Genomic DNA, 11,006 nt, shown 5'->3' with positions numbered 1-11,006 from the left:
TACAGTTAAGTCATATTTCTCAACTGGCCCTCGGTGGAAGTCTTAAAGGAGCAGGACGTATATTCTGTTCTGGAGAACAAGAGAAGCTGGTTGTTTGGTTGGTTTATGAGAGTATTGGATGAGAGTAGATCAAAAGAAAAACTTACATTGGGATGTGTGGTCCGGAAAAGTTGGAGTATAGTATCAGGAAACCACTGGAGCAGGTTCCCTCTAACCGAGTGATGTTATTAAATAATCTTACATAACAATATTACACTAATGTGGCATAGTGAAAAACAGTTTATTACGCACAGAGGTTTCAGTGAGCTCATTTTAGAGACATTAAGTGCATAGACAGTGTCACTGTATGATGTGATTCTGTCTAAGCAACCACAACTGCAATCATCATCGTTGTGGGCTGTGACAGATACAGTTTATAGACAGTTTTTAAAAGTGTGTGTGTGTGTGTGTGTGTGTGTGTGTGTGTGTGTGTCTGTATTTAGTAGTCCAGTGCACAGATGAGGGCCACTCCCTTTTTGATCCAATGTCTCTGACTGCGATCTGTGGGCAGCTCCACCGCCATCACGTAGTTGGTGGAATGACCGGTTGTAGACAAAGTCCCTACAAAAGCAACACAAAGCAGCTCAGAAGACATGAAGACATTTTAATTGCTTGTATTTCCCCATCACTGTGCTGAGCTAAGTTTTTCTGAGCAGTCTACCGTGCAAGCACAAGGTGTTGGCTACGTGCTGCTGTGGGTGGAAAATACAGAGCTGCACTTTCAGACGCTTCGTGAAACAAGACACTAACTGGAGTCTATTTTGGGTGAGTAATAAAACCACCGAGAGGAGACACACACAAACACTAGAGTGGGCAGCACAACATGTCGTCACACTAAAAGTCAGGGTTACTACACTGAGCAAAAGTTTCACTTCATCCGTCTCCTTGACTAAAAAATGAATTTGATAAATCTCTAAATAACTTTTTAGCCAGGCACTGCCTGATGTCAGTTGTAGTATAGATGAATCCAGTCACGCTCAGGTACTGTGCGTACTAACCAGCACGTGTGAGGGTCTTGTAGATGGGGCAGACGTAGACCCCAGTGGTTGGAGGCTTGCGGTTAGGTTTGGGGATCAGCCAGATGATGGCCATTTCTGTGTAGAGCTCTTTGGGCCTGGACTCTGTGAGTTGACCTGCCTCGATATCCCAGCGAGCCCCCTCCAGGAATAGACCGTGGATGTAGCAGCCTGTGTGTGGTTTCTCTGTTATCTGTGACACTGACTTCACTACTACCTGAGGGAGAAAAAAAGAGATGTGGAGGCTGATAAACCATCAAAAATAAATTCTCAAAGAAGTTCCAACAAAAAATTAAGGTATACATTGATATTCATACACATACAGAGTGGTAAATGTGTAGTGTAGCTTACTGTCTGACCTCAAAGTCAAATCCAATTGTGTCGATGGAGGTGCCAGAGTGACGGGCGTAATTCTGGAGGGTTCCTGTGAGGAAAGCCTGGGGGAAAAAGAAGCCGCTAATCCAGAAAACAGGTGGAATGCCGTTACAGATCCATCTCTGCAGGAAACTGATCCTCTGAAGCAGGTCTGACACCCAGGAGGCCAGAGGCTTCAGAGAAGGGTATGCCTGGAGGGACAGATAGAGACACATGGCCAGTAAATGAGCTAGGTATTCTTAGAAAGCAGAGCCTGGAATTATTAGAGTGGGACAGAAATGTCATCGAAAGTTCATCTGATATGATGTACACTCAAATCATTCCCAAATGTCAAAAGTCTAATCCTTCAAGTCTCATCCACAACAGCATAAAACACTCAGATGGGTGTCACAATATTAGTTCACTGCAATACTCTGTACTTGGACAGTTTGGGTTTGTGTTACCTTACCTAAGAAGCTCTATACAATATTCAGAGCATTAACACAGCAGCAAACAGCTATGTGCTATGTGAGGACACAGTGGAGTAATAGCGTCCTGAACAGAGATTGAAGTCACGCGCCCTCTGTGTGTGTTGTATCCTAAAATTCTCTGTGGATTGTTGCTGTGGCCAGTCCAGCCGTACGTGCAGTGCATGTGAATCCTGTGTGTGTATCCCACTAGCCTATTGCAGTCGTGTATTACGATATCAGGACAGCGTTGTGGCGGAAGCCTGGCGCCCACTAATTGGCTTTCCCCTGGTTAACACTGTTAGCAGTGTCAGCACTGTTGATGATGTTAGCACCGTTAGCTGCTATCCATCGGCTCAGCCAGCTCCACGTAGAGAGCCATATGCAAACAACCTCTGAATCTTACTACTCTTTTAATTTGCATTTTTTAATTTGGGCATAAAAAACTTGAGATAACGATATGAAAAGATAATTGTTCAAAAATAAATGTTCTCAGTAGGATTTAAAGCAACCCTTACTTTTCTTGTATTTCACACAGCACTTAGAAAAAATTTGAACATCCACAACTCCCGCCTCCCTCCAAAGTCCCATCCTCCTCCTCCTGCAACTCCACCTCCCTCCATTACGTCCTCATTATAGACGAGTGTAATGTTACAACAAAGACAGTCAAACGCAACCCCGGAGTTTTAAAACTCAACCGGAGTCAGTGATGACTGATGAGTTTTAGAATAAGGTTACAGTGCATTCGGTGTGCAATCATTGCATTCGGTCCGAATGCAATGATTGGTCGGCGTTTTCTTAGAACCATATGAGAATGGTATAATGATGAGTTTTCATCTCTGGTGGAATTCACTTACATTTTAGTGTGCCATCAGCGTATTAATAGCATTTTAACCTAAACAAAGAAAAGTGTAAAATTTCCAGAAAGGTAAGGGTTGCTTTAAAGTCAGAAGAGAATGCATTCACATAAAAGCTGCATTTTGTAAAGTCTGTTGAGTGTGTCTCACCTTGGCTTTCCACATATCAGGGACCATGTTGTTGAACAGGCTGTTGGCCATAAGCTCCAGTTCTGATGACATCACTACTAAACCCTTCAGAGCCTTCACGATATCACTGAGACTCTGAGAGATGACCGCCAGCAGCTTGTTATATCTGACAGACAAGAGATAAAATGACCAATTACTGAAGTACTTAAAAACACCATCCACTAAAGACCTTGATTATATAATGAGGACAATGACATTTACAGAAAAAAAGAAAAAGAAAAGCTTTTATTACCCCATAGTACAAAAAGGAACATAATATGTGTAGAAGAGGCTGACAGGACTGTTAACCAGTACCAATGACTCAGCAAATATGCCACATTCAGAGATTTTGGCCTACCAAACTCTCTCTGGACAAGTTGCTGACATCACAAACTCCAGCAGCTCACACATAACCAAATGAAAAAGCTGTTATTATTACAGCATGATTACAAAGCCATGTAATTATGATTACTGGCTGAGACTTTTGAAGGGTACAATTTCAGCAACTGGACTCAAATAGAGATATTACATTACTGGTTACACATTTAATTACTATTTTTTTGTACTTCAAAATGAAATAATTTTACATTTACATTGGGAAGATTCACTGGACTATTCTGGACACTTGACACAGCTGCATATGGTTAGCTGAACATTGTTAAAGATGATTTCAGTGCAGCACAGATGCCAGTTTCTTTCTCTGATCTCAATGGATTACCAAACCAAGATGTTTGTTCCCCTGCTGAGTGAGTGTTTTCTTTAAATATCTTAAAATAACTGGTCATTTACGTCAAGGATAAAGGACAGGTTCATTTGTTGATATGACTAATTGGGATTCATCCAAGCTGCCCCCAGTGTGACTGATACAGGATGCTGTATTATTGCACCACTTACACAGACAGAACAAGGAGAACTGAGCAAGTAAAGTGTCTAATACTCAATACACAGGCCACACCACCTGACTGCACAACTGACAACTACTTTCAGATTCACGCTGATAGAAAATGTGACCAGACAATTTCCTGTTTTTACATTTAAAGTGTAAAAACAATCTGAATTTTCCTCCATCTTGTCACATCTTTTCAGCCCTGATTGTGAGTGTACAGCAACAGAGCAGAGTGACGTGTGTTATTATATCTAGGAGTCCTGCAGTGTGGTTTGAAGTGTGGTTTGTGATGTTATCTAACAGTACAGCCTGGTGTTACCTGATGACCTCCTGGATGAGCACTGTGTTCATGGACTCTTCATAGAGGACCGGGTACTTTTCCATCACTTCCTGAACACTGAAAAGCTGAGGAATCTTTTCAGTGATGCCTGCTACAATCTCCTCCACTATCTACAGAACAGGAAGAGGCACATCACCAATGAAACACAACATGTGAAACAGGATTCCTCAAACATCTTCCAAAAGCATGCGGCTAACTCAGGTGCCTCACAGCTCAGGGTCAGAGAACTTTGAAGGGGAACAAAAGACAGGGGCACACTGATTAATTTGAAGGATGTCATTTTGACTCAAAAGGATTGCCTTTTTGACTCTGCTGAAGACAGTAGTTTCAAAATATTAGTCTGTTTACACAATTAAAGGCTGCAATTTAATCAGTGTGCTCCACTGCTTTCTTTTTTCCCTGAAAAACATGTCTCAGCCATCGTCCAGGCATTTACAAACACACACAACCGAATTCCTGACTATGTTTCTTAACATTGCTCAGTTAAATATGTTTAGCTAAAAACTTTTGATTGGTTGATTGAGAAAATGATAATGTTTTTCGTTGTCCCAGACCTCTCAATCTATATTGAATTAGTTTACATACTTTAATATGATTGCCTGTTATCAGACAGAATCGTCTATGCACTCAGTGGAGCGGACAGATTCAAAGATCTGGACCCAGTCAGATAACATGATGCAAGTAATACTTAAAAGATAAGAGTAAAGAAAATCAAATCTGTACCTCCTCCTGAGTTTTGCCCCCAGCAGATGCAGCTCGAGGTTGGAGACGAACCACGGCTCCCAGCAGGGCGAAGGTCTCATTCTGGGCAAAGCTGATGTTAGCGTTGTCATGGAGACCAAAGATCTCAGGTGTATCATTGATGGGCAAACCACGGATGTATGCCAAGTAACCCTAGAGTCAGAATTGCAAAGACAACAGGTAACTGTCATCACTTAGTTTGACAGTCAGAAGTTGATGTGATTCTTTAAATGCTGCAGATTATTTTCAGACATTTTAGAGATGTAAAAAGAATCATATAAACAACCTGTGGTCCAGCACATCTCATCTGGTAAAAGTCAGTCTCTCATTGTATCACCCATTTTTTGTCACCAAGTCTTGGTGAATTGACCCTTTCATGTAATGACTAAATATTGTATGATGTTTCTTTGCTTTAAGATGAATTATCTATTTTAAAGGGATGCTGTTTAATTACAGATATCTGTCATACCATTCATGTAAACCATTGGGTATATTGACCAGTGAGTAACCCCATCATTCTCAGCCTTTGACAACATATGCACTCTTGGAGTATTCCAACTGATGCAGACAAAGGTCGAGTCTAATGCACTCCTCTTATCACGATCTTTCGAATGCTCCTGCGTTTATCTGACCTTGATATCCAGATTTGTGTCTATCTGCCGGTAGACTCCAGACGCAGAGTAGACATGATCATCAGTAAGCACAGCGGGACAGTAGAAATCCTCCAGCACACTGAGCAGACAACGTCTATCCCAGTCATCTGTCACGCGGCCGCCATAATTAATCTCCCCTGCAGTATATTTCAGCACCTGGACAGGTGGAGGACAAAAAGAGAAGACAAATGAACATGCTCAAACACACACACACACACACCCACACACACACACACACACACACACACATTCTCTCTCTCTCTAGCTGATCCAAAACTAATGTTTCCTACTAAAGGGCCTGTGTTTCTGTAAGCTTATATGTAAACTATCCACAATGATAATACACGTGTCACAATTAGCTGTGAGCAATGGACACATGTAATGACAAGTTAGGAGGAGAAAGGGGGCAAGGTCAGGGTGATTGCAAATGATCTGCATTTGGAGCTATTGTTGTCTTAACAGGTTGTTTAATATAGACAGAAGCCCTCTCTCCCTCACCTTGTATGGGACGTCCTCGTACTCGTCCAAGAACATTTTGAGTTGGCTGATGCAGATGTTCAGGTCTCCATCTGTAAATTCGTAGGGAATGTTAAAGCCCAGTGGGCCAAACTTTCTCCGCTCCAGAGCAATTCCATGGAAGAGACACAGAGACAGGAGCAAAGACTTGAGGTGTGATGTCTGGGGAGGAGAGAGGGATAAGTTGGAGATGCTACATGTTTTCAAAAACAGCAGGTGTTTTTAAATATAAAGTCGTTAACATAATAAGCAGGGAGAGACTCAGTGGGACAGCGGCTGAGGACTAGGCAGACCTTGGTGGAAGAGGAGATAAAATCATCGGTGAGCCTCAGGTAGGTTTTCTGTAGATTGGCTTTGATTCCCTTGGGAGGCTCAACGGTCATCTTTGACCCATTCTGGAGAATGGACACTGGGAACTTGTTGCTAGGAAGACTCGTGAGCCACAGGCGGAAGTCCTTGTGCACCTGTTTGGGAGTTGTGGGGCATGTGAGGCCCGTGGGCAGTAAAGAAGGAAAAGTAGATGACAGGCTTGTCTAAAATACTATCAGGATCCCTATACACTTTCTATTTTAAAAGTGACATACTTTTCCAGACTAAAATTTCTAGACTTCTTAGATTTTTCAGAGCATATTTAACATTTGAGTACAAATAGCCAGCCCTGTGAAAACCCGCATTTACCCATCATGGCTGTTCAGTCCACACTCCAACATATTGAATAAATACTATTACATTATTGTTCCCTCCATATTTTAGTCTCTTTTAAGAATAAGAACTGAATATGAATTGAGGGAAGTTAAATCATTTTCACAGCCTTGTTTATTAATTGTGTCCATGGAAATGATGTACGCAGCTATAAAGGTACAGTAGAAAGGGTACCCAAAGATAACTACATCATTGCATAACTTATTTATTTTTGGTTACTTGTGATGCTATGTGCAATTCAGATATTTTCTTCCAAAACTAATTTGGTCGATGATGTCCGGAGTTGGTACAGTTTGAGGCACTGGGGGCAGAGCTGTTATGCAGGCTGTGTCTTTCAGGCCCAGCGGCAGCTCTGTGTAGGAGTGTACGTTCAGTCAAACACCTTCTTCTTACCTTGCTTTCAACAACATCAGGCTCACTCTGGCCTGCTCTTTCACACAGTGGTAAACATTTTGACTGTGCTGGCTACCTGCTCCAAATGCCACGAAAAACATGATTATTTAATCACAATATATTTTTAGATATTTGGAACTCTCTGTTTTAGAAAACAGAATAGGGACAATTGCCTGGAAACGCAAATATTTTTACATACATATTTCCCCAGACTTATTAATACCTGGAATTTACCCAAATGAAATTCTATACTTGTCCATACTGCATAGTAAACATGTACAACACTATAATAGTGTATGGTATGTGTATGCATATGTTCTGACCTTTACTGGATTGATGTTTTCAATGAGTCTCTCGAGGGCAGGCATCCAGCTTGGAGCCAGGTGACAGTTCTGGAAGAAGACCCACTGACCTCTTTCCATAGCAGTGCGCATCATAATCTCAGCCCAGGGGCCCTGAATCAAACAAACAGCAGCAGAGAAAATGGCAGAGAAACCACAAGAGTTGTGCCAAAAACAGACGGCTTAACACAAGACTTCAAGATAAAACATCGGTGTTTTGAAAAGTTTGATCCTTATTTAACGAGTAGGTAACATAGGGAATATTTTGACAGTGGAATACGGCACTTTTCTCTACAGCCAGTTTGACATTCTAGGAGTCTTTCAGAAAGGTTTAAGAGCCCTCAGTTCAATGTGAACAGAAACTGGGGGCAGGGTGATGTAACAGTCCAGCATTAGTCGGGATTCTAACTCACATAATTGCAAATAATGTGATAAACACTCGCTAACACCTATTGAACAGCCACAGGGGTAGTGTGCTGCTGGGAGAAATGTTTGGCCAGCCAGTAGGTTTCAGGTTTGTGGAGGATGAGTCTGCATTTATCCTAAAACCTCTGCATGCGGTTTTTAATGGTTGTTCTATGAGATTATTTACAGTGTCCTGGAATTTAACATCTGTCAAAGCAGGATTGCACATTGTACTGGCCTATGGCCATAAATAGAGAAAACAATTAGCACAGAGGTGGCCATTCTTAACAAGACAAACGAGAATGGCCTGGTTCTGTGACAAAGTGTTTTACAGTGCCCTTCCCCAGGGTCTGAGAGAGCGTACGAAAGAGAGTGAGACTGAGAGAGAATTCCCAAACACCCCCTGGCCCTGACCTGGCCCTGGCCCAGAGAGATGGCACTCATTTTCTTGGAGAACTGCATGACGTCAGCAAACTTGTAGAGGTCTGCAGCAGGGTCAGTGCCAGGAGACAGCACAAAGATGAGGGGAGTGGAGAGGGATGACTCAGTGAAGACCACGGACAGGTCTGACGTCTGTGGAAAGATGGAGAGAGGAGGAGTTACAAGCCATAAACATTGCTGTTGCATGCTGTAGTGCAAACAACTGGAAATCATTTTCAGCTGAAGCTAGGATAGTTAATTTAGTGCTCCAAACATGAACCACTGTTTGCACTGCTGCAGACCCAGCCAAAACAAATGGAACCATTATTGCCATGTTAATATTACCACACTTCTGAGCCAGTGTCACAGAGATAAGGCTCACTTTGTGTCACTGCATACATATTGGTTTTAATATCAATATTAAGGCAAGAGGGCAGACAGGGATTCTACCTGAGGCTCAATGAAGCGTTGTCCAAGCTGAGCTGAGACAAAGTCCTGCAGGCCTTGAATAAGGCAGTCAGCCCTCAGACAGCGCAGGACCAGCAGCTTCTGGAATGAGTCCAGCTCTGTGTCCCACTCTCCTGGGAGAGGCTCCCTAAAGGCAAACATATACACACACATTGTTGGATATTGACAGCTTCTGCAAAAAAAGTGTGCGTTTGTCAACAGAGTGGTTATCTTTACGTGCCTGTGAGGCTGGTTGCTGTCAAAAATTCTCTTGAAACCCTGCAGATGTTCAGTGAAGTTCTCTGCCAGGTTGCTGAAGTTGTCCAAAGCGCTGAGGCCGAGGATGTCCTGCCAGGCGCGCTCCGACAGCCAACTCACTGCTGGGTTGGTCAGCTCTTGGACAGGCATCCCACCAGATAGCAAATATCGCCACTCAGCCTGCCAAAGAGAGATAACGCAGATTTAATAAATGTACTAGATTAACTCAAACTCTGTATTTGTAATCGTGCCTGCAGAAAATTAAAGAGGGGACCGTGAAACTGCAAACTTCTCTGTTGCTTACCATATTAATTTTGTTCTCATTCATCATGATGCGAGCGCACAAGAGAAAGGCAAACATGAGTTTGTGCTTCTCAAACAAGCTGCGACACACATTGCTGTACAGGCTGAAGGTAAAATATTCATTGATGTTGGTGAGTCTCTTCTCCACTGTGTCTGTGAGAAACAAGTCAGTGAAAACGGAAAAAACTTTTCAAAATCTAGTTTCACTGCCTTAAACCAATTTCCATGATTTTTTCCATCTGCACAGATAAAATTCTGTGTATAATCTTACAACCAGAGAGGGTAATGAAATTTACTGTGGAATATCTTTCTACCTGCTCTCTCAGAGTTGGCAATGCCAGCCATGAAGATGCCAAGGAACCACTCCAGTGAGTACTGGTACATGGGGTCAACGTTGGACAGGTCCGATACACAGAAGAAGAGGATCTGTGTGCGCACAGCCACCGGCACATACTGCAGACGGGTGGCGTCAATGTCCTGCTCTGTCTTCTCTGCCACCATCACTTTGGCCTGCCAGTAAAACCAGCTTGCTTTAGAACAAAATCCAGCAATAGAAGCATTTGAGTTTGATAGCAAATGTATGGAGATGAGAAAAAAACACATCCAAACTAGTTATTTATGAACTGCATATTTGGCCCCCTGTAACATTAGAGATAATGGCTCTGCCACTGTCTGACCTTGATCTCTCCAGCTTTGATCTTGGAAGCCCCCAACACTTGGATGAGCTCCTCATTGTCCACAGGGTTTCCTTCTGTGGAGCTGAGTCGGAACAGAATTTCATCCTCAATTTCCTTTAGCTCCTGTTTCATCTTTGCATTGCTGATGATCAGCTGGTTCTTTGCCTCCTCCAGGTCTGGACGCTCCTCAGCTACAACCTGGCCAAGTAGCTGGTCCTCTAGACCACTGGAAGAACACAGACGGTAAAACCAAAGACAGAATTGTTAGAATAAAGTTCAGACCCTAAATTGATTCTGAGAAATTATTGGTTTTCTATCAGGTACACAGAGAAAGGCCAAAAACTTTTTAATAATAATATATAAGCAACTGTTTTTTTTTTTTTCTAGAGAGACTTTCCGGTCACATCTCAGCTTATTAAAATCTGATCATAGCTAATGCAGCTGATGGCAAAAATAAGATCAGTGTTTAAAAACATATAATTTACCTTTTATCTGTTTAAAGCATGTGTTACCTGGGTGACAGTGTGACATTGATGAGGGTGACTCTAGAGGAGACCTCTGGAGAGTAGTGTGGGTTCGGCAGCTTAGTGGTAATGTACATCTTGAAGCCTTCATTGTAAGGGATGACTGAATCCCCCAGCTTCAGCACTGTCTGACCTTGCTGCTTAAATGTCTAAGGGCCAAACATGTGGGTTAAGCAGATCAGTGTATGGTGGGTATTCGCATAAAATGTTTATACAGGGTGAGTGATTTTTGTTTGTAATAGATGTGTATTCACCTGTTGCAACAGGACAGGTTCTAGAGCAGGATCTAACTCCTCTCCCACATTCTCCAAGACGCAGGGTTTACCAAACTGAATGCCATTCTCAAGACTGCGCAGGAAGTCCTGGTCACTTAGCTTCATAACCTCCAATCCATTGTCCCGCTCCTGGGTGACAACAGGAAGTAAGTATGAATGAGCAGTGGATTAATACAACCACAGACACATAGAAGCTGCTATGTCAACTGTTGACACTGGTACAT

The 11,006-nt window shown here is 42.5% G+C and overlaps 1 protein-coding gene across 1 annotated transcript in view; it reads right to left on the bottom strand.

Moving 5' to 3' along the window:
* Positions 1-115: 115 nt before the first annotated feature.
* dnah1 (dynein, axonemal, heavy chain 1) overlaps positions 116-11,006 on the bottom strand; it is a 32,642-nt gene continuing 21,751 nt past the window's right edge. Inside the window, exons 61-78 of the mRNA XM_050038057.1 lie at positions 10,762-10,911; positions 10,496-10,656; positions 9,984-10,209; positions 9,621-9,816; positions 9,308-9,459; positions 8,983-9,183; positions 8,749-8,889; positions 8,293-8,451; positions 7,456-7,587; positions 6,331-6,501; positions 6,020-6,199; positions 5,501-5,677; positions 4,851-5,021; positions 4,107-4,237; positions 2,884-3,028; positions 1,415-1,621; positions 1,038-1,272; positions 116-600 (exon numbers count right to left, since the gene is read on the bottom strand). Coding sequence (XP_049894014.1) covers positions 479-600; positions 1,038-1,272; positions 1,415-1,621; positions 2,884-3,028; positions 4,107-4,237; positions 4,851-5,021; positions 5,501-5,677; positions 6,020-6,199; positions 6,331-6,501; positions 7,456-7,587; positions 8,293-8,451; positions 8,749-8,889; positions 8,983-9,183; positions 9,308-9,459; positions 9,621-9,816; positions 9,984-10,209; positions 10,496-10,656; positions 10,762-10,911 — 3,057 coding nt within the window. The 3' untranslated portion in view covers positions 116-478. The remainder of the gene's footprint in view (positions 601-1,037; positions 1,273-1,414; positions 1,622-2,883; positions 3,029-4,106; positions 4,238-4,850; positions 5,022-5,500; positions 5,678-6,019; positions 6,200-6,330; positions 6,502-7,455; positions 7,588-8,292; positions 8,452-8,748; positions 8,890-8,982; positions 9,184-9,307; positions 9,460-9,620; positions 9,817-9,983; positions 10,210-10,495; positions 10,657-10,761; positions 10,912-11,006) is intronic.

The sequence above is a fragment of the Epinephelus moara genome, chromosome 24, assembly GCF_006386435.1.
Source record: "Epinephelus moara isolate mb chromosome 24, YSFRI_EMoa_1.0, whole genome shotgun sequence".
Taxonomy (NCBI): Eukaryota; Metazoa; Chordata; class Actinopteri; order Perciformes; family Serranidae; genus Epinephelus; species Epinephelus moara.
Note: the sequence above shows the minus strand (reverse complement) of the source record. Positions and strands in the feature narration are given on the sequence as shown.